This window comes from Hipposideros armiger, unplaced genomic scaffold (assembly GCF_001890085.2).
Source record: "Hipposideros armiger isolate ML-2016 unplaced genomic scaffold, ASM189008v1 scaffold_105, whole genome shotgun sequence".
In the NCBI taxonomy this organism is placed as follows: domain Eukaryota; kingdom Metazoa; phylum Chordata; class Mammalia; order Chiroptera; family Hipposideridae; genus Hipposideros; species Hipposideros armiger.
In genome coordinates this window covers 3,656,627-3,683,415 of record NW_017731455.1, presented here as the reverse complement: position 1 = coordinate 3,683,415, position 26,789 = coordinate 3,656,627, and the positions used below count along the sequence as shown (strand labels likewise).

At 35.5% G+C, this 26,789-nt stretch overlaps 1 protein-coding gene and 1 long non-coding RNA gene across 4 annotated transcripts in view; one reads left to right on the top strand and one right to left on the bottom strand.

Moving 5' to 3' along the window:
• Positions 1-680: 680 nt before the first annotated feature.
• Positions 681-26,789, bottom strand: part of NHLRC2 (NHL repeat containing 2) — a 35,431-nt gene continuing 9,322 nt past the window's right edge. Inside the window, exons 5-11 of the mRNA XM_019646662.1 lie at positions 21,433-21,562; positions 10,290-10,389; positions 8,713-8,944; positions 8,074-8,196; positions 6,982-7,188; positions 5,710-5,929; positions 681-1,459 (exon numbers count right to left, since the gene is read on the bottom strand). Coding sequence (XP_019502207.1) covers positions 1,203-1,459; positions 5,710-5,929; positions 6,982-7,188; positions 8,074-8,196; positions 8,713-8,944; positions 10,290-10,389; positions 21,433-21,562 — 1,269 coding nt within the window. The 3' untranslated portion in view covers positions 681-1,202. The remainder of the gene's footprint in view (positions 1,460-5,709; positions 5,930-6,981; positions 7,189-8,073; positions 8,197-8,712; positions 8,945-10,289; positions 10,390-21,432; positions 21,563-26,789) is intronic.
• On the top strand, positions 1,388-26,789 carry LOC109384910 (uncharacterized). Of its 3 annotated transcripts, none has more exons than XR_002124524.1 (3): positions 1,388-1,474; positions 3,769-3,872; positions 25,769-26,789. It is a non-coding gene; the product is annotated as an uncharacterized LOC109384910 (long non-coding RNA). The 3 variants fall into 3 exon arrangements; XR_002124522.1 differs by having other exon boundaries at positions 1,390-1,474; positions 3,711-3,872; XR_002124523.1 differs by lacking the exon at positions 25,769-26,789 and adding an exon at positions 11,773-13,007 and having other exon boundaries at positions 1,390-1,474; positions 3,711-3,872.

Genomic DNA, 26,789 nt, shown 5'->3' with positions numbered 1-26,789 from the left:
TTAGTAAATCACAAACAGTTGAATCCGTTTTAGTAAAAACCAGAATAGGCTTTTCAAGAGTTAGGAAGAGAAATTATGATTATAAAAAAACTTCCAATATCTTCTAGTGACTATATCTTTTGGGGTTAAAAAGAAAACCCAAAACAGTGTCATTAAATAACTATATGTTCAGCCTTAATATTTTAAAGAGGAATATATTAGCATATACTATATATATTAATAGCATGAAAGTGCGTCATATTGAAATTTTCACTTTGAAGGCTTAAAAGTGATTTTAAAAACATCACCATAAATGATCATAATTTAAATTATGAATATGTGAACCCAAAAAACCCCAACAAATCTGCATTTAATGCTTACAAGTGAAATGCAAATTTCTAAGACAACATACATACCCATTCACATCAGATTCAGCTGTCACAATTATCATTAAATATTATAGTATCGCAGACAGTAATGTGTCCTTATGTCCCTTTCTCCTTGAAAGTTGTATTTCTGAGGACGCGTTTATTATTTACTAAGACTGTTCACTCAGAAAACAGTTGAAGGAGTGAGTCTGTATGTCCTTAGAGGCTGTCTTTACCTTTTCCTGTACAGAGTTATAAGGCATTAGTAACGGTATATTAAAATAGCAAATAATTTATAATAAAAATAGATAATTCTCTTTTAAATATATCTTGACTGAGAAAATTGCAGAAGAGAACAAAGAACATATTTACCACCCAGGTAGTTTACGTTTCTACTGTGATGAAAACTTTTTTTTTTTTTGGGGGGGGGCGGGGACTTTCTTTACGGTTATTGTGAAATTTACACATTCAAATGTGCTGCTTATTAATAAAGGTAGGAAAAGTTAGTTAAAATATTTGGTATCGTTATCAGTGATCATTGCAAATTATCTCATGATAATATTCTATACTATAATAGTGTGGACTTAAGTCTTCTGCCAAATGGCAGCATAGATTACAATCGTGGTGCAAATAATGGTCAGTGACTTGGCTGGTATGCAGCCAGAATGAAGGCATCTGTTAATAATAAATAATTAAATAAGGAGCAGAGCTTTACTTTAATATCAGTTGCTAGAACTGAGCAGTGGGTTTCTTGGTAACGCAGAGGCAGAAGTTAAGTTTCTTTCCATAAGTTGCAGTGATGGTGAGGATGGAAATAGGCGGCTGTAGAGACCAGTGTGCTAGCTAGCTTGCCTGCTAAAACACATACTTGAGCTCCACTGGAGCTGAGCAACCTGGCTGTGCACTGGTTATCTGTAAAGGCTGGCTGAACAAAATTCCCTTCATCATGCAGGCACTGCTGTCTGCGCTACAGTAATAGAGAAACACGCTGACAGATACAACAGCTTCGGGGGATGAGCAATCTCTAGGAACCTGCAGTGAGATGGTCGGCTGATTGGAAATGCTCTCTATTTCTCCAGAAGGTGCCTGTCCTTGAAGAAGCCATTCATTGCCTGAAAAATAAAAAGGTGAATTATTAAGACTGTGTAAGAAAAAGCATTCAGGGATAGAATACGAAACTACAAAACAATCTAGGGAGAGCGAATGTATGTACAACTCTGCAGTGACTTGCAAGTTAAAGTGATGATGAATTATTGACTATGAAAAGGTAATCAAAAAATAACACTGATTTCTTTAGAAACAAGTAACACTGAGTATATTATTCTAATGGGCTCAGAGATTTTGTCAACCTCTTTTTAGTACATAAAACTCTTCCAAGACTTAAATACATAGATCATTTATATAACAAAAGTCTACTAAACCACTAAAAATCTTTAATCTTCTAGTTGTAAAAAATTTAAAATGTCTTTATTTGTGCAGTGCCTTCTGGCAGAAGGAGCACACGTGTCATATGGAGGCAGCACATACTTAAAGGCATTTAGCTTTACCGGGGGTTAGATAGCAAGAGGCCGTGTTTTGAAACGCAGGACATGCTCTGCTGCCATCTTAAACAGAATACACTGAGAACTAAGGACTTATCAGTGACATGGGGCCATTTGCATAAAAACTGAACCGTATACTGAGGAGTGATGAAATTCTATGCTGACTTTTTAGCTTGTGTCGCTTGACCTCAGGATGGGTCAACACCCACAGCACCTGCCTCTACTGGTCCTCTCCATCGCTTTTTTAGTTTATTGCTTCTAATATTCTGTTGATTGAAAAACCCAATTTGAGAAAAATATGTCAGGTTAAGAGTCAGGAGAAGGTCAAAGGTAAGAATCTAAAGAGTTAAGTCCAGAGCTTTTCTGGAAGAGCTTTTAAACAATTCTTTTAAAGTTCTCTTTAAAATTCTTTGGCCTTTGCTTATTTCTGGACTGAGGAGTGTGTTTTATTTTAACTCAGTGTTTGATTTTGCTAGATAGCAGATTGAAGGGGAACTTTTATATCAAACAGGCAAGTAAATTGGGCTATTTTAATGTCCAATTCTAGACATAAAATACAGAAAATGTTTCTTTAGATATTTTTCAGATATATCACACGTGGGATTTGTGAAGTTATAATATGCTAGTGGTGCTTTTATGCTGCTTTTTTTTTTTTTTGGCTTAAAACCTTCACATATGTTGAAAACCTCTTAAGATTATACAGACCAAAATTTAGCTAAAGTGTTTCTGTCTCTACAAAACTGGTCAAGAAGAAAAAGTCCTTTAACCATAATTGGATAAATGTACCCTATAAAATACTTTTCAAAAACTTGAATTAGGATTCTCGCCTAAAACCTTATTTGTCCCTATGCAATAAAAATGCAGCCAATATCTTGGACAAGTGGTAAAACAGCTAAGAATCTGCTCTATATACTACTTGCCTTTCCTTTAATACTATCCATATTTATATTCCAATGACTCGATATCAATTAATTTGTGTGTTTGACAAAGTGGAGTTATAAACACATTAATGTGTCAATATCCTATTTTAAAAGTCAATACACTGTTCTTTAATTTCATACAGAGAAGTTAAATGAATAGTGATCTCCAACTGATGCAATGCCTCAGACTAATGGACATAGGCAGAACAGGTGAACTGGCAGTCGCCGAGAACTTCCTCTGAACCTGCAGAGGACTGAGCAATGTCAGGGTTTGAGTGCTGTTCCCTCCACAAAGCTAGCTCCAAACATCCTCCTGTACTGCACGGTGCAGCCCTCTCCCTTGTGGGGAGTAGGAGGGGGTGTTTCCCCTCAGGCTCAGTCACCCCAGAGCCAGCCTCCAAACTCTAACCCAGCAGTTCCTCCTGGCTTTTGGTGTGGAAGCCGCCCTGAGAATGCGCCAAGGTGAGAAGGCGTAAAGCCTGGATCTGGGGAACATACAAAGGAAAAGAGTGTGAGAGGGCACGAAGGAGGAGGAGTCGGGGAGGAAATGGAAGATTGCATGAGAACATGTGAAAGAGCGTGGGAGACTAGGACAGAGGAAGATCACGAGAGATAAGAAGTCAGAATTGACTTCTGGACTACGAATACTTGACTTTAAAATTGTTGTCCATTCTGTTAAAGGTGTAGGAAAGCACTGCTATGAGGCAGGCAGTATACTGATTCCTTATTATAAATGAATAGGTCCACAGTGTGACTCAAACACACATTCAGATCTTTACCTAATTTGCAGTAACTGAACACTTTAGAATAGACTCAAACAGGAAGTGTTCTTAGATTAAGTGATCACAAATTAGTGAGGACAAGGCTCTGGCTGGACTCTGATCATATTGATTCGTTTGCAGTTAATTACATATCCTCCAACGATGTTTTATTTTTCTACTTGAATGACGTGCTTTTAAGATATGGCTTTGGAATCCATGTTCTTGTACTGAGCAAGTAATGGAGCTCGAATTCTACCTCTGGCATCTCTAAAGAAGAAAATGCAGCTTCGGGCTTAAGAACTGGTAAGTCCTAATGATATTACCACATTGAAATAGCAACTGAAAGCTCTCAAGCATTTGATAGATGCTATCTGGAAAAGTAAAGAATAATAATAAAACAATTGAACTGAATTGGAAAGAGCTTATGCCAAGTTACTTCAGTTAAAAGAAAGCATATGTTTCTAAAAAATGTCATACTCCAGGGGAAAATCCATTTAATTCTTTAGAATAGAATCTTTGAGATGTCTATCGCTGTATTACTGAAAGGTAGTGTGGTAAACACAATTAATACTGGATCAGGGTTCCAGATACCTATGTTAATCACCTGCCATTGTAGCACGCCTGCTGCTTAACATTATTCAGTAAATACTCTACCTACACTGCCTGCACCCTGCAGCTCAACTTGGCTGGAGAAAAACAGCCTCCAGGTGGATGAGCCTGGCTTGCCATTCATGATGGCGAGCTCGAGCTGTTCAACAATCACACTGTATTAATTTCTATGGGGTAGTCACCCTCCCACCCTCCTGGATGACCCTCTTTTCAAACCTCCAAAAGCTTCTCCCCTCTCTCTCTTTCCCTCTCAGTTGGTGGCCTTACTTCCCAAAGTACTAAGAAAACAGATGCATTTAGAAAAAGGCTTCCACAAGTACCTACCTCCCCAGCTAACCCATCTAGACCTCTGGGTCACCTGCTGGGCCTTCTCTCCTTCTTGTGCAAATGTCCGCGTTCCCGGCAAAGGCCAGCCTTCTACTTGTGCTTGTGATCCCGTCCCCTCTCATGCCGTAAAGGATACCCATCCATATCATCAATTCTTTTCTCTATTGGATCTTTGCCATCAATATAACGTGCTGTTCTCTCAACTCCATTTTTCTCTTATCCCGAAGGAGTTATCTGTATTTGCTTCCTCCAGTTCCTCTCCTACTCTTTTTTGAATCTCTTCTAATCAGGCATCTCCTCATCTATCGCTTTGAAACGGCTCTGGTTGAGGACATAAATTAACTCAACATGAAATCAATGATCAATTCTTAGTCCTTATCAATAGCACTTGACACAGCTGGTCACTCGCCTTAAACCAGCCGGCTCCAGGAAACCACACTCCGGGTTCTGCTCCCACTTCTTCGCTGTTCAGTCTTCTTCCCTGGCTGCCCCTTCTCTCCCTGATCTCTTTATGTTGGAGTGTTCTAGAACAGTGCCACTCCAAGTGTAGTCTGTGGACTGGGGCTCACCCACAAACCATGATGAATTAAGTACAGAAATTGAGAGCAAGGTTTATAAACTTTTATAACATCCAAATGTATAACTGGTGGCATTGAATTTTATGTCTTTTTAAAAAGTTTCATTTTTAGGGCTAGGGCTAGTTTGAGATAGAATAGCACAATGGACAAGACACTAAATAAGAACAAGCCAAACTGGGTTCAAATTCCATTTTTTTACCTAATTCAACATATGCTCTTGAGCATGTATCATAATAAACATTTATTATAATCACTTTATCTCTTTGAGCCATTAGTATACTCATTTATAGGAGGGTTAGAATAGATGGTGTTTTTTGGCACCTTTCACAGCTCTAATATTCAAGGACAGAAGTCTGCCTCAACTGATGGACTTGTCTAGTAGCAAATGGGGGCAATTATGATTGAGTAATTTTGGGTGAGTTACACTGTTCTTTACTAAGAGGAAAGAACCTCAAAGACTAAAGAAAACTGCTAACATGGGGTTAGATCTGGATCTATTTTGTCACAAGACCTCCCTCAAATCCTGCCCAACTACAGAGTAAAAGTCATATAACAAATGAGAAAGATTACTAGATGAAACATCAAGAAGTTATGGAATATTTGCATTTCCAAGATTATTCTCATACCTTCAGCTGTTAGAAACCAGCAACTGGCTACTCCTTCAGTTAGCTTTGTTCCTGATGGGAGGTCTAGTCTTAGCTTGAACTCAAGAGTCTGTCCTGGAGACGCGACCACTGGGGGAAGGCTAATGGCTGGAGCAGATTTAGGGAGTTTGGGTACCGTCTTCCGTTCTTCTTCTAGGAGTGGGCCATCCACCACAGCATTTTCAGAACTCAAGACTGGCAGCTAGGAAATGAGAAAATCTGTTTACTAAAACACAAGTGCTTTACAGTAACTGTAGACTGAGTTTTTAGACTTCAGCCTAAAATGAGATTTTATATCATCAAGCCTCATTTTTCTGAGGTTTCTATGTCAATGAAACTTCATTGCCATTCTAGTCTAAATTAAAATGTATTTATTTAGATGTCCTCATGATTATTTTGTAGGTTCAGAAAAATATTTCATCCGGGACAAAAGATTACCAACACTTATGAGTAAAACAGAATTCAATTAATTGTCCAATATGTTTATAGATGGTAGGAAATTAAAACTTTATCAATTTAAATGTAGTGGATATAATATACATCTTATAATTTTCACTGCCAACTATAAGACGTCATTCATCTTACATGAAACATCTATGTCAAAAGAATGACACTTATGATGATAATCTGTTCTTATTTTAAAACATATCTTGGAAATTCCTGGAATTTTAGAAAAAATAACTTGCATTTTTTTTCAGGCAAATGTGATACATCAAAGGAGAACTTAAAAATTTTATTAGAGACCATGTCCCTATCTTTAAAAATTGATTAGAACTTATTTTCCTTCCAACCTTATTTTCAATGTCTTGAGAAATGTGGCTTCTAGAACTTCCTTTGGAAGATTGTTTGGTAACAGATTTACCATAGAAAACCAAGATTATATGTTAATCTAAGAATCATTAAAAATAAGATAACCAGACTAAACAACCCAGCCACGTTTTATGTGTGGGTAGATGTGTCAGTATGGCTTCACATTTAAAAACAGATCGGAATCCTTTTTTCCTTATCTCCAAGTTCTTTCCATCAAATTCTTTCCATCTTCCAGTATCTTTCTCAAACAGTCTCAGCACAAATGGAATTTTTACTTTAAAAATAATAGGATATCCTTGAAGCAGACATTCCCTTACGACTCTACCTGCATATTTCACTGTCGTCACTAGAGATGGACTAATCACAAGTGCCTCTGTCGGTGCCGTGAGGATCTCAGTATCATTCTTAAAATCTCCCTTAACTTAATACTTTGAGATTACTTACCACAGAAACCGTTTTTGTTTCTAAATCCATCACTTTAATTTGATGATTATTGGTGTCTGCTACATATAATAACTGACCACTCTCTCCAATACACAAGCCTCCTGGTTCATTAAAAGTTGACTCAGTAAAACTGGAACTGATATTGCTTGCATCTCCAGTTCCTGCTAATGTTGTACAGCTTTTTGTTTTTGGATCCACAACTTTAATCTAAAAAGAGAGGAAAAAACAATTTGTGTATCTGAAGCCCAATCTCATGTTAGTAGTATGGAAAAGTACAGTATACAGCAAGCCAGAGAATTTCTGCTTGTCATTAGTATTCTTAAAAAAATCTCAAAAAAAGAACAGGCATTTCCATACTTTCTTGAAAAAGCCGAATATTCAAATTGAAGTCTAAGGGGAAGATACTCCATTCTGACAGCTAAAAACTACGTAAAATCCCCAGTTACATTTTGTCCTCCAGAAGCAATCTTTGATGAAATTATTAACATTTTTTTTAATGTTTTTCTCACAATGAGATAGTTGAACTTTCTTCTCATGAGCATCTAACATTGCTGAGGATTTGCTACTTATTTATGATTCTCCATGTGTCTCAATTGTATTAAATGTATAGTCTCTCATCATAAAATATTAATATTTTCCACTGATTTTTGTGAAAAATAAAATAGAAATAGTTAATGCAATAGAGACAGAAATTGAAATGCTGCTCAAAATGGAATTATTTGCTAGCAGGCATTGCAACTGTTCAACAGCTCAACATGTTCATTTGTTAGTTGACATTAATTTCTCTGCTACTTGCCTTCTCCTTCTTTACTGAATTTGTTACTAAGCAGATTTGATGGGTTGCACATCACAATTCTGGCTATTGCCATTGGGAATTTGTTTATCAGTCCTTTCCCCAGCTCAGAGTATCATCATATCCTCTTTGCAAAGGACCAAAAAAAGAACAAAAAAGACCTACTTGTATATAGTTGTCAAAGACTGTGATTCCTCTCTACATCTTAGAGAGGCAGTTGTAGGAGGCTCACAGATCTTGCAGCATTTTAAATACCACAAATGAAAAGCAGGGTATTATGTAATTCTGTCAAGACTTACCTTGTGATTGTAGGAGTCTGCTACGTAAAGTAAATTCCTTTTCTTGTCCCATGTCACTCCAAGGGGGTGCTGAAGCTTTGCGTTGATTCCTACTCCATCAACATCACCAAAAGCAAATAAATTCTTTTTTTTTTTTTTAAGAAAAAACAAAACAAAACCATGTATTAACATTTTTACAGTGCTTTGTCAGGGTATCAAGTGAAAATGAAGATGGCTGTACATGCTACTTATATACTTAAGGGGAAAAGATCTGATTTCGTATAAACAGGGCTGGGCCTTTGATTCAGACTTTTCTCCATAATCAATACTGGATCCTTCCTTTTTCCCTGAAGCCTTGACATTTATATATAATCAAGCAGAGTCAGTTTACTTTTCTTAGATGGTTTTGTTACTTGTTTCTTTATGTTCCTATTTCCTTTGGTCTGACTTCCACTTTTTGTTTTGTTTTGTTTTTAGCTGAGCCATCCTGCTACCTGTTGGCAGCTCAGCGGCTGCTCAGCTTGGGCTGGACTTGAACCGCTGTTGCTCAGAGCTCAAACTCTTGAGTGAGCTCTTAACCAACTGAGCCACTCAGCCGGCCCTTTGACTTCCACTTTTTTTAAGTGTCTGGGCACACGGGGCGACAGTGGCTTTCATTACCGTGGGGTCTCTTTCTCCTCCTACGAGGTGCTTCACGGCTCCATCTTTTAGTGAGACAGTTCGCACGGTACTGCTCTCACTATCAGCTACAAACAGGCAGTTCCATGGCTCTTCTGAGGCCACAGAGAGGCCTGAAGGTTGGGCAAAACCTGCCTTGTGAGGATACGCATTATTCCGATTCTCTTCATTCCCACTACCAGCAAACCGAAGGCAGGTTCCTTTCTTTAACTCACTGAAGAAGACAAGTTCACAGGTGAAGTCGACATTGTTAGATTGTGTGCGATTTACATATTAAACAAATCAGTGTAAATGATGAAATCAGTGGTGATAAGCATTGTAAGAAAAAACAAAACAGTGATCTTGGCCTAGCTAAATTGTGCAAGTCAGCTTTCACTGTACTTGTTCTAATCATTAACTTATTTATTCACTATGTAGGGACCTTCCTTCTTTTTTTAACATACAAAACTGAAACTATTCTCAATGGCCAGATAGGAAATCACTGACAAGGTTAGAAATATAAGAAAAATGACCATATCATTGATGGGACAAATTTTTTTTTTCTCCAAATAGAGATAGTACAAGCTGAATCCCACCTTAACTTTTTGACCTCTTCTGAGCTCATGCATATTAGGTTCTGAAAGGAATTAAAAAGATTATCTAGCTCTTGATAGTTTAAAGCTTAAATTTTCATTGGAAATGTTTTGTTTTCTTGTACATAGTAGAGACTAGCAAAAGGAATTTAAAAAAAATTCTTTTGAAAGATAGCCAGGTCAAGCATTACCCATTTTATGCAACTGATATAGGATGATTATGCTGCTTTAACTAATAAATTGTACAAATCAATTTCTTATATACACTAGGGAAAGTTCTATTTAAAGGAGTATTGAAATGATTCCTTTTGTGATGCAAAGTAAGTGTTATACCTTAGTTTCTAAGTGTATGCCGGATGGATTGTAAGGAAGGCATGGTGGTGTCTTGTGTTGAGGGAAGGGAAGAAGCTGACTTATTGTAGAAAGCAAAATAATGAGACTGGACGCACAGCAGATCCAAATATGGCACAACATGTAAAAGTCTAAAATGACCATCCATCACTAATGGTGGATATGTTCCCAATGCTAAATTAGTAGGGAGTAGGGGATGGAGGCAAAACGATACAGAATGTATAAAATATGGCCACTTATTCAAGGAACTTAAAAATAATCTAGTCAGAGAAATATATGTAATAACTAACATGTCAAACAAATCAATTAAAAGGTAATTACTACAAAGAGTCTTAAGTTAAAAAGGAGTTCCCTTAATTGAATAAAAGATAGGGAGAAACAGTAACTTCTAAAATGTTAGGAGTGGACTAAATTTCCAAATATGTCAACTAGTCACTCTCATTCTTAATAGGAAAATGTCCACCCAGATCACACTGACCTGTATCATAATTGTCAGGATGCTTTATCTTTATTTATTACTGACCTTCAAGTGGTAATGACTCCTAACAGTGAGTGGGGCAAGGATGGAGACTTGGGGAAAGAGAATTCTGTGAGCTCCAAGTCATGCAGTTTACCCAAAGAGAGGCTGCCACTTACTTTTTCTTTGGTAGGCTGCCACAGTCCAGGAGGAGTGCCCATATCTGATGAGTCCCTGCCATGGCGATCCACAGAATGTCATCTCTTTGGACCTCTAAACCTTTATAAAAACGAATAGTAAATATTATATACATATCTGGTAATACAACATGCCAATGGTTTGAAAAATTTAAATTAAGGGAAGAGAACAATATATTTACAAATCATCTGATAGAAGAAAATAAAAAAAATTGCAATGTTTTAAGTTGTTTTTGAAAATTTTGTTTCCCTTATGAAAGATATACTTGTTTAGACTTATCGATTTACCTGTAAATTCAAAGAAATCCAAAGTATTCTTAATAGCAGTATGTCCCTCTGCACCTCTGGACACAAAGCTTTTAAACATTTGATCTCTTATTTTATATGATAAAAGAAATGGGTTAAGACATATTTTCCAAAGAAACTGGCAGTCAAATACCTAGCACTAACCACCTAAATTATATACTTCAGTAACAGTTTCTTCTGAATACTTTCTCATGAAAAAAAAACCTATCTTTTCATGGTTTAAGAAATGTATACTTCTGCCATAGAATTAGCTTTTAGACTTAGATATACATCACAACTGCTATTTAAAAATGAACTAATTGGTTATGAAGCTTTTTCCAAAAGATATAGTTGACATACAAAAAAGCTGAGTATAGTATATTACAATATAGCTGTTTATGAAAAGTAATAAATGTTTACTAAAACTAAATAATAGAAATAGTTGTAAAAATTAATGTACAACTTATTCCAATGTGACAAGGCTCTATTTCTCAAATTAATTCTACTGATACAATATTTAAATATTTTAATTTTAGATGTATTCTGAGGCTACTTTCACATGTAATCGAGACATTTTAACTAAAATAATTTGGTCAGACATATCTTATACTGTAAGAAATATCTTGGTAAGGCCATTTTACTTGTGTTTTCTTTAACTTGAAGCAGTTTGTATCCAGGAGGAACTTTTCTTCCTTAACTTGTATTACTTTCAAGTCTTTCAATTTAACAACAAAAATAATGATGATGGTTCCCAATAAACTGTAGTTTCTATGTGCCTAGCACTTTACAGAGATGATCACTTAAGTTTTCTCAAAGCCCCAGAACACAGGTAGTGTTATTAGGCCCTTTTTACAGCTGAAGAAACAGGCTTACAGAGGTTAGCTAACTTGCCAGGATCACCGAGCCAGCAAATGCAGAAAATGTGATACGAACTTAGGCAGGCCAACAGAAAAAACTATTTCACATGTTGCCTCTTTCTCTGTATTCTTAATTGCTATCCTATGAAATATAGAGTTTATTTCAATTTAATTTATCACAGTCAAATATTTTTATAAACATAAATTTATTAAAAGTGATAATGGCGTCCACATATTCTGGGGACTCAGTCTGTTTAATCACTCTACAACTAGATGGAAAGCTTTTCACACTTCTTTTGTTTTGCCCCTTCCACGTGAGGAAGCACGAAGGTGGCCATCTAGAAGCCAGGAGAGCTCTCACCAGAGACCTGTCATGCTGGCACCTTGACCTTGGACGTCTACCCTTCAGAACTGTGAGAACCTAATTTTCTGTTGCTGAAGCCACCCAGTCTGTGGTATTTTTTGGCAGTCTGAGCTGACTAAGACATTCCCCTGAGAACAGAAATGAGACGGGATATCGGCGATCAACATTTAGCATCATGGAAAGGTTCTAATTTGTATAGCAGGGATGGAAAAGAAGCAAAAAGAATGAACATGAGAAATAAAGCTGTGATTATGAAGAGATGACGTGTTTTTAAAGCCTCTCCTTGCCAAAGGAGAGCTGTGTTGGTATCTATGCGAGTGAGAGACCAAGTCAGGTCTCCGTTACCTAGTTATCCAAACAGGCCAGTTTGTGGAACTAGGGTCTACTGTACAAAGGCAAAGCTTCACTGTGATCAAGTGTGAGCCTCTGCTTGGTCTTGGCCTCTGTGCACTTATGTCCTTAGAAGCCTAATGAGAAAAAGTATAGAAGCACAGGCTGTGTCAGGTCAGGATACAGGTGTTTGGGACTCTGCATACCACATGATGATGATGACGATGGTGACGGTGAAAATGACCACCATCCAGAATACCTCCTACGGTGAAGGCACTGAGCTAATGAGCACTTTACACGGATTATTTCCTTTAACAACCGCAGAAGTCTTATTATCATTTCTATTTTTTACGGAGGGGGAAAGTCAAAGGGATTAAATAATTTGTTGAAATGCATCCAGCTAAACCTGGAATAATAGTCCGTTAGTGAGTCTGATTCCAGATTATTAGTGTTCTGATCAGAATGAAGGAACTGAGAAGGGAGCCTGCTCGCTCTGCTGCCAATCCGCTGCTCGGCTTGTCCTCGTCTCCCTCCCTTCTGCCTCTGCCCACGGATTCAGTGCACGTGGGTCCTCGAAGCCAGAGCTGCCCTGTGTGATCAGAAACAGGGACCTGGTCTAATGTAACCATGGCTTCCTACTCTAGGATGTGGGGCTAGGTCCGCGCCTTCTGCCCTTCTCTCCCAATAGCCTCTGGAATAGCCTACGGCTGAAGAATCTCTTACAAGTATTTTTTCCAGTCCCTTGCCTTTCCATTTTTGGTTTCGTTCAGCTTAGCAACATCTCTTTGTGACTTGTACAATGAGATTCTATCTTATAACAAACAATGATAATAACAAACATTGATTACAGTACTTTCTGTGCCAGGCACTGTTCTAAGTGCTTTCCATATATTCATTTTCATTAATTCTCATAATAAGCTTTTGAGGTAGGTACTATTGGTATCTTCAATTTAGATGAGGAAATTAAAGCAAAGTCTAGGTAATAACTAAGATATGAAATTAATTAGAACTCAAGTGGTCTGGCTCCAGAGTCCGTGCTTGTAACTACCTTGCTATCTGCCCTCTCAAGAAGTTTTTACCCTGCCTGGTCATTTCACTGAGAGCTGAAGAGTTTGTTCTTACAAATAAAACAAAATTTTTAAAAGTAAAGAAGGTAGTCTGGCATTTATTATGTCTATCAAACTAACAAGAGTCAGATTATTAATTTATGCTGTTCATCCTGCATTTTGAAATCTAAAGCACATAGTTGTGTCATTGAGTATAGATATTAGTTTTTTTCCTTCTAAGAAGAATGTGGCAATCATGATTATTTCAATTTTAAATTAAAAGTACACTTAATATCGCTGACTTTCAAAAAAGTCACAAATTAAAAATGGGGAAAAAAAAGGGCAGTGCCAAAAGCTAAAAAGGCTTCGGAAATATTTTAAAAGGCAAAACCCCTCATAATTATCAATAAGAATTAGTGAAAAACTTTCAGAAAACAGGAATAGAATCCGCAAATGAAATATGAAAACGAAAAAATTACCTGCAATCTAGCTTTTAAAAAATCTGTGTTTCTTTAAGCAACTATGATCAAAATAGATACCGCTTGACTAGAACCCTCTTAATAGCATCTGTGAAATTGTCCATTAGTGTAAATAGTTTTTTCTACACAGTCTCTAAATCTCCTATGAAGCAAAGCCTTAAACCTCTAGGAAAAAGCAGCAAAGCCTGTCACCCCTAGGACACAGAAAAAGTAGAAGAAAAAACCTCTACTTCTTGGGAAGGACAGTGGATTGTCTAGGCCAGCGGTTCTCAACCTGTGGGTCGCGACCCCTTTAGGGGTCGAACGACCCTTTCACAGGGGTCGCCTAAGATCATCGGAAAACAAAAAGATATTTACATTATGATTCATTACAGTTATAGAGTAGCAACGAAAATAATTTTATGGTTGGGGGGTCACCACGACATGAGGAACTGTATGAAGGGGTCGCGGCATTAGGAAGGCTGAGAACCGCTGATCTAGGCGAAGACCTCATACTGACAGCAAGCAGACTTCCCCACTGCTGGGGAGAAGCAGGAAACTCTTCAAAACCACTCACAGATATAAAGCAGAGTTCGGCTGCCAGAGGAAGAAGGAACAGAACAATGAAAAAGCTCCCACCTCCTTTCATAGATGTCTAGGCACACAGGTCCTCCTAAGATTGAAGCCGATTAGAACAGAGAACACTCCCTCAGCCCCAACACAACCTAGTACAGAATGACACACAGCAGTTTATCCCCCAGGGAGCTGAAAGTGTGAACAGATAACAACTCTGACTCAGCTGTGCAGGTGACCGAAAGAAAGCGGAGGGTGGAGTACGAACACAGAAAACCCCTCCAGCATCTGGGCCCCCACGCTGAGGCAACTCCAGTCCACTGCTAGAAGAATTCAAACGCTATGGTGAACCGACAGCAACAATAAAACTCAGACCCAGCCCAGCTTCCGACTACTCTGACTCAACCTCCCATAACAATTGCATGAATACTACTGATCTCAGTTTATATAGCTCCATATAAGATGACTGGAATTTAATAAAAAATGAGATGACACAGATAAAATAAGCAAAAACAACAAAAAAAAAAACCCCAAAACAACCAAACAAAAAACCCCATCAAAAACAAACAAAAAACCATTTTCAAGAGACAAAGCAATTAACAAAAACAGAGTGAGCGATGACCTGAAATTTGGAACTATATGACATGGACTTTTAAATTATTATGCTTACTATGTTAAAGAATCTACAGAAAAAGGTGACTAACATACCTAAACAGGTGAGGAATTTCAGCAGATAGAATCTGTAAGAAACAGTGAAATGGAAATGCTATAAAAGATGTCAGATGAAATATTCCTTCAATATGCTCAGTCAACTAGACGCAGCTGAGGAAACAATAACCCTAAAGATAAATCAATAGAAATTATCCACACTGGAAAATAAGGGAAAAAATGTGAAACAAAAAGAATACAATAGATAAGAATTATTGGATATAATTTCACAGTCTAACATATGAGTAAGTGAAATCCCAGAAAGAGGAGAAAGAAGCAGAAAAAATATCTGAAGAGGTTAGGGGTGAGAATTTTTCACAGATCACAAAGGACATCAAACCATACATAGGCTTAAGAATCCTAAGCAGGATAACTCCTAGACTTGTCAAACTGCTGCAAGTCAAAGAGAAAATCTTGAAGGCAGCCAGACAAAAAACACACTTTATACACAAAGCACTAAGAAATAAATCAGACCTCTTATTTAAACCTGTGTGAGGTATAAGAAAATGGAATGACTTTTTTAAAGTATCAAAGAAAAAAAGTTAATCCAGATATACATGAAACAAAAATATCTTTCAAAAACAAAGGCTAAATACGTTTCCAAACTCTCTTCATCCATGCCTACTTGCTCCTCCCCCCAAAAACAGACCAAGAGAAATCATTGTCAGGAGACATGTGCTATAAGAAATGTTAAAGGAAGTTCTTTAGGCAGAAGCAATATTATTCCAGAAAGACACTTGGGACTCTTAAGAAAACAGTCACTTTGGAAAGCAGTTTGGCAGTTTCTTATAAAATTACACATACACTTATTATATGACCCAGCAATTTCATTCCTAAGCATTTATCCAAGAGAAATACATATATCCACCTATGTTTAGACACTTTAATCATAATTACCATAAACTAGGCGCCCGAAATGTCTATCAATTGATGAATTAATAAATTGTGATGCAGTCATATAATGAAATACTACTCAACAATAAAAAAGAACAAACTACTGATATATGCAACAGGAATGAATCTCAAAAGCATTATGCTAAACAAAATAGGTCAGACATAAAAGACTATACCAAGGAATAAGAAATATGTACATTGTTGCCAGTGGCTGGAGTGATGGGAGGGAGACTCAACAAAAGATCATGAGGGAACTTTTTGGAGTGATGAAAATATTTTATATCTTGATTATAGTAATCGTTATAAGACTGGATGTTTGTCAAAATTCATAAACTTATGCCTAATAAGAATGTTACTTTCAATAAGTAATACCTCATTAACCTGACTTAAAAAAAAATCTTATAAACACCAAGTCAATGTGGTAAGATAGTATAATCATCTCTCAAATTATAGACATAAAAATACAACTGGTTTTGACAAAATAAAAACACACTAGTCATGTTGTATAAAATTTATTCCTCAAAAAATTCCATATCATATGATTATTTTTAGAGGATAAATTTTTTTAAGTATTATAACTATTTTATCTATTTATTTGAAGCACAGTAAAAAAATGGTACACTTTGGAAATTCAGTGGCGGAGGATAAATTTTTTATGGCATTTTATAGCATATTAATGGAACTCTGAGAAGCATATTATCTAAGCACCTAAATACCAACACTGTAGATTATAAGACTAGCATACTAAATAGTTGGATTTCAGTCATTAAAGGTTGTATTAAGAACAGCTAAACTTCCATCTAGAGAAAATACTGATTAAAGGGCCAAGGAAGGTTAGTGGGATTTGGGTACATTATCCTTTCTATAAATGATTCTAAATCAGGTAAAGTCTACTTAGAGACTAGCAGGAGTTTTGAACTTTATGATAAAAAAATCGCTCAGGTTATTGTATGGCATGAGTTAAGTCATGAATTTTAGAAACATGACAGTTTCTGCTGAAAAAATGATTAGAGTAATTATTTTTAGTGCATTATGTAGTTCTGACCATAGAGTAATAATAAAAAATGAACCAAGATGAAACAATCACTTTTGTAAAAATCACTTTCTATTAATTATTTTTATGCTTTTATCACTGTAATGGCATAATCTGGTTAAATATTGAGACACTATTTAAAATACATATACACACATATTTACATGTTACATGTATGTTTAAAAGAATCAGAGGTATTTCAGGTTTCTTACCTTTCCTTAATCCTTTCTTGAAATAAGTTACTAACTGGGTTTCTTGGTAGGGTATATATTTAACTGTGTATTTGTCCTTATTTTTAATTCTCTTTACCTAATCTATTTTGCTTTTTTTAAGGTTGAATTTTTAATTAAATATGCATATGAATGGACACATTATAAAGTTTAAATAACTAAACATCCACATACACACCACCTCCCTAAAGAAAGAAAACATCTGAATACCTCCTGCATCCCTCTATGACCATTCCTCCTCTTTCCAGAAGGAACCACCAGTGTAAAAATTTTTTACTTCTCTTATTTTTTCATGTTACTATGTCTGGATGGATCTCTCAATATATAGTCACTTGCTACTGAACTTTCTATACGGGAAATCATATTGTAGGTCTTATGTATCTTGTTTTTTTTCTCACATAACAGACTCCTTCTGATTCTTGTCTGTGCTGCTAGATGTACCTATGCTTCATTATATGCACTCTAGAACAGCCTAATATATGAAGATATCAAAATACCTAATCTATTGTTCACGTTTTCCTCCTGGTAAGTCCATCCACTCTCAAATTCTTAAATAGGGTAGAATTTCATAGACATTCTATAAAATTCCTAAAGTATTAAAAACTTAACTGTTTACATGAACAAATTTTCTCAGCCACAACCCCCTTCAAGTTTTGTTTAAACCCACATCTGTTTAAACCAGTTGTACAATTATGTAATTTGAATATATCTGAACCAATTCAATATGAATGCAAAAAGGAAGTTGTTTCCATGAAAACCAAGTTGAATATTTTGGAAAGATTCAATGCAGGCAAGCAGCTAAGTCAAATTGCTGAATTAGGTGTGGTCCTAGATCAAAATACTGGCTAAAAATTGTACATTTATAGTTCTTAAAATAAAGCTTTTTAGTTTTATGATTGGCAGACTTAATAGATTTTATTTTTAATAGATTATCATAGCCAATTACTTCAGTAAAGGATTCTATTACATTTATTTACTTCTACTTTTATTACATAAAGGATTCAGGTAGTTTACAAAGAAATAAAGCCTAATAAAATAAATACATTTAAAATAAGTAAGAAAATTGAAGCAATAGGTAAATAGGGAAGAAAAGAGATGCATCCATACTAGTATTAAAAACTGAATGCCACGCTTCCATTCTCCTTTGCTAAAGGTAAATTTGTCTCTCTGTTTCCTAACAATCAATACAACAATGCAAACACAATCAGTTATGATATTCACATTTTCCAGGAACTTAAAAACAAGCTTGATACTTAGGAGAAAGTATAACTACCTATAATACCGAGAGGTTATTTAAAAGGTAACAATTGAAACTACCAGCAAATCCTATAGTAAAAACAGGAACAAGTCTCACAGGGCTGTGTTTTGATGAAATACAGAATATGAAACATGTACACAGACATAAATATAAGTGAATGTGAAGCTCATGTGTTGATATTTTTAATGAATGACATGTTGCCAAAATATAGTTTGGTAAAAACAATTGTCAGGACAGCAAATATTCTATGATCCAATTTCCCCACACTCAGACAATGTCCATTAATCCAGGATTAGATTTTAGAGTAATTTAAAGCCAGTGGCTCTTAAAAATGTACTGGGGTAACATACCACTTTGCAACTCTGATGAGAATCTGACCAATCTCCCCAAATTTTAAATGGCATTTCTGGGAAGTTTAAGTACCTCGTAAAGACTAACCATGAATGCCTTGGGTGTACACCCCAAGGTTAAAACCTCTTGGGCTAGAGCAGTCATTGTTATTACAGGTCCTTCATCCAGTGCTTGAAAGCCACCTTCTCTTAGCCAGCATCTTGAAAGGTGTTGCACTTAAGTGCATTCAAGATTACTCCTCTTGCCAAGTACCTGAAGTGAAGCTATTTTAAGCTGTTTAAATGCAAAGTCACATGCTTATAATGATCTGTTGAGCTAAGTAAGGTAGGACTCACTTCCTTTACTCAAAACTGAGCTTAACAATGACACAAGCCTCAGACAGCATATCACTTCAGTTGGAAGCTGAAGGGGTACTTGTCAATAGAGCCAAGAATTTCTTGGAAAGCAATCTGGATGCATTATCAATAAGAGACAGACAAGTAGAAATTCCATGCCATAAAGTATGATTGAAAAACTTGCAGCCTAGAAAAATATTTAAGCACTCCTTGGCCATTAAATAAACCCAACTTAGTAAAGCAACCTGTAAAGTACACTCTGTTTATAAGCAATGTAAGTTCTGATGTATGTGACAGATTGAGCTACTGGTCTCAGCTCTTCATTCCTCTGTAGTAATAGCACACACTCACACCCCTGCCACGACCTCGCTGTAAGGCAGTGCCTACCCGTCCCACACCTTTGAGCTTAGTCATGTGACTTGCTTCAATGATAGAAGGTAAGCAGACATGACCTGAGCAAAGGCTGAAAATATGTGTAGCTGGGTTTACTCTCTGTGCTCCTGCCTTTTTCCAAAACATATGTCTCAGATGGTGCTGGTTCAAGGAGGGTGAGAAACAAATGAAGCAGGTCTGCAGCCAATAAACACCTTGGAACCAGGTGAGTCCAGGCTCAGCCTTGATCAGCAGAACCTCAACCCCATATATGAGTGAGAAATAAAGGTTTAGGTTTATATGAGTTTTGGGATGACTTCTTATGAGGTATTATTGTTGCAATTACAGGATGTAAGTTGCAAAGTGTGAAAATCAATAACTGAATTCTATATGGGCTGTTCGCTATAACTCACTAGAGACTCACATACTAAGGGCAGACATTCTTTTTTTTCCCCTAGAGGGAGGGGCACAGCATACCAAAGTAACAATTCTCTTCCACTTACACTATTTTACTGATAGATGTTTTGGACTACTTTTCCATCTATAAGATTTATGTTGAAATGGCTCAGTGGTATACCAAAGGCAGGGAGGCAGGAGTGGTAAGCCCTAGTGGGATGAGTATTTTTAACCCTGTAATTATTTAGAACTGCTGGTGCATGGTGATAAAAAGAAGACTTAGTTGGAGTTGGTTTTACTACTGTTTTTAAGTCCTCTACATATACTCCCCTACTGATTGCACCTGGGACATACTATTGCTCCCCCCACCTTCCCAACTCCTTCCCCAGGATGAGCTACTAAAACCAGTCATGATAATTAAGATACAGAATTCCAAAAATGAAAATCTCAAAAATAACTGACCCAAAATACCTAAGTTATATATATTAAGTACAGATAGTACCAGAAGTTCATTCAGTTATTTTATGAATATTAAAAATTTTATAAAAAGTTAATCACAATGAAAAAAAATTAAGGCCTTTGAATTGTAAGTAAATTAGCATCATCATAGAAAATTATCTGAGGTAAAGCCATTCAACTAAACTAGTGCTTATTCACTATAAATACTGGGGGTGCCAAAAAAAAAAAATGGATACAAGTGGACACTTTGGTCAATGTTGCTCAAGCAGTAGTTCGCCGTAATCAGAAGTGTCTGGTCGCTGATGGCAACCACTTTGAGCACCTCTTGTAACTGTAGGAGTCAAACATGACTTGTATTTATCTTTTGTTATCAGTATATATTGAGTATTACAATTTTAATACAGTTTTCCTTTCTTAAATTTTGTATACATTTTTTGGGCACTTTTTTGGCACCTTCTGTATATTAAGACCATACAAACCATTTAGTCTCAAAATCCATTTTCAACATATTCTACTAACTTCATTCATAACTCTGGTTTTAGATATGTAGATAACCATCTTGGCATCACTGAGGGCCAATAAAAAATAAGAATATTCATGCTCCTGGATTATCTTATAATTAATTAATACAGGTAATAAAGATGGTAAAGATAATGTAAATCTTATTATCAATATCTACATAATTCAGTAAAGATTTTTTTAATTGCTCAAAAGAAGCGATGTTTCCATACAAATTTTAATCATTTACAAAAAGCAGCTGTCATTTTTAATGTCTTTTTCAAATGAGAATGAAATGGACATTGTTAAATGGTATACTTCATCAATAATCTTTTGATAAGTTCTGAAACTATAATCCTTCCAATGTAAGAATACTCAGAACTATATTAATTGAAAGCTGCAGTTCAGATGAAATTCCTTAACATTAATTTACAGTTATACAGACCCTATTATATGTATAAAATATGTGTAATGTTGTATTTATATAATAATATATACTCTATCTTGTACATATTGCTGCTGGTTTTGCTTGTACACACTTAACAAATCCTAGCCATAGGTATAAAAGTATAACATAACTAGCAATAATTAATCCAAATGAATGTCCCCAGAATATCTCTTAAAGCTTACATTTATTAAGCAAAGTTTACTCATACTTAGTATTAAAAGTTTACAAACCTGATGTTCCAAAAACTACATCCCAAGGGGAACTGATGGGCTGCTGTTCTCCTTTAGCTCCACCTTCTTTATCTGTTCCTTGAATTCCAATGCCAGCTACGGTGCTCACCAGCTCAGCTTCTAGGTCAATCTACAGACATTAATACATGTTTTAGGCAACGCACGTTCTTTTTTTTTCTTTTGGCACATGAAGATTTTACATACAACACATAGAAAGTATTTGCAACACAAATACTCTTTGAAAAAAAAAAATAAAGCTTAAAAAAAATGAACCAAGTATAGGGTGACCTTGTTATTCAAAAACATAAAACTCAGTCCTTTTCATTTCCTCATCTGTCCATTTCCCCAATTTCCTCTTACCCCCTCCCTCATCATGCCTCTGCCAGATATTTAAAAAGAAAGTGAAATTTGAAAATTTAAAGCAAAATCTAGAAAAATGCATGTTTAAAATTAAATGTATTTATTTCAATTATGCTTGGCTAGTAATTGACCCACATAGAGCTTAATGTGTGCTAGGCACTGATCCAGGGGGTCATCCATCCATCCATCCTTATAATAACCCTATGATTGTGTTTTTCATTATTTTAGAGGCACAGATAATTATGTAACATTCCCAAGTGCCCACAGCTAATAAGTCCAGCACACAGGATTTGAACCAGGCAGTTCTAGCTCTACTACACAATACTGCCTCTACTGCATAAACTGAAAAACTAATGCATTCACGGAAAAAAGATGCTCTGGCTTCATCTCCTGAGACCGTTCCCCCAACACTTTACCAATAAAATTTTCAAACATACAGAAAAGTTCAAAGAATTTTGCAGCAAATATCATTATACCCACCACCTACCACCAACATTTCACTTACTTGATCACATATTTTCTCCAGCTATCAATCCCTCAATCCATTTATATTTTTGATGCATTTCAAAGTAAATCATAAACCTTAGTACACTGTTCTTAAATATCTCAGCATGCTTATCGCCCAGTGTTCTACATTTTCTTAGAGTTCCTTTTTCCTTTATTAACTTACAATGAAATGTACAAATCTTAAGTGTATCATTTGATGAATTCTCATAAATGCATCAACCTCTGCATATCTTTATAGCTTACATAAAGACATAGAATGTTATCTCCACTCCAGAAAGTTCCCTCATGCCTCTTTCCAGTCATTCCTGCCCCCAGAAGCAAGCAGTATTAATTTTTTCCAATCATAGATTAGTTGTATCTCTTCTAGGGCTTCAGATAAATGGAATCATACAGTATGGACTCTTTTTTTTTTTTTTTTAGCTGAGCCATCCTGCCACCTGTTGGCAGCTCAGTGGCAGCTCAGCTCGGGCTGGGATTCAAACCAGCGACCCTGTTGCTCAGAGCTCGCACTCTTGAGTGAGTTCTTAACCAACTGAGCCACTCGGCCGGCCCTAAGTATGGCCTCTTTTGTGTGAGGCGTCTTTCATTTAACTTTGAGATTTATTCATGTATCAGCAGCTTGTTCCTTTTGACTGCTGTGCAGTATTGTAGCACAGGAATATACCACGGTTCATATATATATATTTTCCTACTGAGGGACACCTGGGCGGGCTGTTTCCAGTTTGAGGCCTTTAAGTAAGAGTTGCTATCAATATTCTTGTACAAGCTTTTTGTAAATATATGTTTTCACTCCTCTTGGGTACATATAGTACGTAAGACTCTAATTGCTGTGTTAAAGCGTAGGTATATGATTAGTTTGATAAAAAAAAAAAAAAGCGCCAGTAGGTTTTCTCCGGCTGTCTGCCATTTTACATTCCCACCAACCATTGTTCCGATTGCTCCACATCCTTGGCAACCTATGATGTTGTCAGTCACCACATAAATTTTAAGCATTATATTAATAGTAGATGTATAGTGGTATTTCATGTAACTTACACTTCCTTTTAAACTCAGGATGTCTATCACATTTTTATGTACTTGTGGTCATTCTTACGTCTTCTTTGAAAAATGTCTGTTCAAGTCTTTGACCCATTTTTTTTTTGGTTGTCTTCTCATTTTTTAGTTTTAGAAAACTTTCTATTTCATAGACACTAATCCCTTCAGAGACGTTTTATGAATTTTTGTGACTATTTTCTGACAGCTTGTGGCATTTCATTTCTTTAGTAGTAAATTTTAATGAGAAGTTTTAAATTTTGATAAATTGGAATTTATCATTTTTCCTATTATGTTTCTGTGTCCTGTCTTTAGAAACCTTTGCCCACTTGCAAAGTCACAAAGGTGTTTTCATCTATACAGGCTTTTTGGTTTTAGTGTTTGCGTTTAGGTTTGTGATGCATCTTGTATTGATGTATGCCATGTGTGAGGTAGGGGTCATGTTCCTTTTTTTTTCCCTATAGGAGTATCTAATAGTTGTTCAAGCACAATTTGCTGAAATGACTTTCCTTTCCCCCTTGACTGCTTTGATGCATTTTGGAAAATCAAATAACTGTATAGGTATGAGGTTACTCCAAGGCACTCCATTTTTTCTTATTGATCTATATGCTAGCCTTATGAAAGTATCATGTTGTCTTGATTACTGTAACATTATAGTAAATCTTCAAATCAGGTGCTGTAAGTCTTTTAACTTTGTTCTTTTTCAAGATTATTTTAGATATAATAAATCCCTTGTTTTGCATTTCCATGTAAATTCTAGAACCCACTTGTCAATATCTACAAAAAGCCCTGATAATGTTTTGACTGGGATTGCACTGATCTATTGATCTAGAGAATTGACAGCTGAGCATTCCAATTCAATACTGGATTAGTTTTTCTCAGCAATGTTTTATAGTTTAAAGCATACAGGTCTTGTATATATTTTGTTAAATTATTTCTAAGTATTTTATGTTTTTGGTTGCTACTATAAATAGAATTTTAAAATTTCAGTTTCCAATTGACTGTGACTAGTATATAAAAATGTAGTTGGTCTTTTTATACTGGCTTTGTATTCTGCAACCTTCCTAAATTCTATTATTAGTTCAAGTAGCTTTTTCATAGACTTCTTAGAGTTTTCTATGCACATGACATATCATTGGCAAATAAAGATACTACTTCCTTTTCAGCCTGTATGCCTTTCATTTCTCTTTGTTGCCTTATTACAATGGCTAGTACTTCCAGTACAGGCATGGTGAGAATGGGGATCCTTTCCTTGTTCCTAGTCCTGGAGAAAAGGCATTCAACATTTTGCATTTAGTGTAGCTATACGCATTTTGTAGACGCCTTTTATCATATTCACAATGTTCATTTCTTTTTCGAGTTTATACTAATTTTATCATGAATAGGTATTAAATGTTTTCAAATGTTTTTCTGAATATAGTGAAACAATCATATGGTTATTATGTTTTATTCTATTGGGTTGTCAGAAAAGTCATGACGTATTTTTTCTGTTTTTCATTGCAAAAACGCGTCACGACTTTTCTGACAACCCAATATTACTACGGTGAATTACATTGATTTATTTTAATGACATCCTCTTGCATTATTTTTAGGCTGCTCTATAATCTCTTGAAATTGTAAAGAATATTATCAATGTAACCTTATTATATTTTTACTGAACTCAATCTACAAAAATGCAATAGGCAGGTAGAAACAGGCCCTTGAAATAATCTTGATTTAATAAATGTATCACGGAAACTGATATGATAATCAAAGAATTCCTCTTGTAAAAAGCCCAGGTCCAGGTAATGTTACAGGGGCATTTTAATAAATGTTCAAAAACCATTAATTTCTATGTTAGATAAATTATTCCAAAAGTGAGAAATGAAAACAAACTAGCTCATTTGATGAAGTTAGTGTGACCTTGATTCCAAAATCAGAGAGAACAGTACAAGAAAATATAGAGCCATTTAATTTATGAACATGAATTTTTAAATATTAAATATAATTTTGGATAATCAAATCCAACTTGACTTTTAAAAAGTTCATCATTAGTTAAGGTTTATCCCAAGAATAAAAAGATGGTTTGACATTAAAAAAAACAACAAAAAAAACAACTATTAATTCATCACATCAACTTACTGAGGGCAAAAAATTTACACAATTATTTCAATAAATGTAGAAAATGTACTTCATAAAAGTATATGATAAAATGATTATTAGTACCTAGAAATATAAAGTTTCTTAACTTTCATAACTATTTTCTCCCCAAAGCTACGGGAAATATTAAACTTTTGGAAGGAAATTTACATGCATTCCCTTTAAGACTATGAGCATGACATGATACCCACTATCACTGTTAATGCTTAAAAGAAACTAAGGTTCTGTCTAGCAATAAAATAAAACAAGAAATGTATAAATAAGGGAAAATATAAAACTATCATTTGTTTTTTTGCAGCCAAGGTAATTGTACAAGAAACAAACCGAAGTTTTTGCAGGAATGAAGAAGCTGATCCTAAAATTCATAGGAAATCGTCATGGACCCAGAACAGCCACAATAAAGTTAAAGAAGAAGAAAGTGAGAAGATTCATACTTACTGATTTCAAAATTTATTAAAAGTTACAGTAATCAGAACAGTGTGGTACAGATCAATGGAACAGACTTTAAAGTCCAAAAATAAAACCATACAGTCATGAGTAAGATTTTCTACAAGGCTGCCAAGATTATTCCATGGAGAAAGACTAGTCTCTTCAATAAATGGCTCTGGGAAAACTGGATAGTCGATAGTCGTATGCAAAAGAGTGAAGTTGGATCCCTACCTCATCCCGTACACAAAAATCAACTGAAAAAGAATCAAAGACCTAACTGTAATAGCCATAACTGTAAAAATCTTAGAAAAAAAATAGGAGTAAATTTTTGTGACCTTGTATTTGGCAATGGATTCTTATATGACACCAAAAGCATAAGCAATGAAAGAAAAAACAATAAATTAGGAATCATCAAAATTTAAAACTTCTGTGCATCGGAGACATGATTAAGATACTGAAAAGACAACCCATAGAATGTGAGAAAGTATCTGACAATCGTATATCTGATAAAGGATTTGTATGTAGAATACGTAAAGAACTCGTACAACTGAATAATAAAAAGCACAAATAACCCAATTTAAAAACTGACAAAGAATCTGAATAAACAAGTCACTTTTGTAAATAGCAGTTATGAAAATACCTCAAAATGAGGAGCTTTGGGTGATTTAGTCACATGACTTTGAAACACAGGTCAGAAAAAAAAGGACTTGATTGATGGGTTTGTCTTCCTTGGATGACACACAGAAAAACAAGATACCTAAGAATAAAACCAAACCAAGTGCCTCTGAAGACAGCCAAATAAGGATGATTCGAAGTATTTAAGCATTACCCTCTTACTTTAAATATATAGCAAGTATCAATTTTTCTGATTAGTATTAAAACTATTTAAA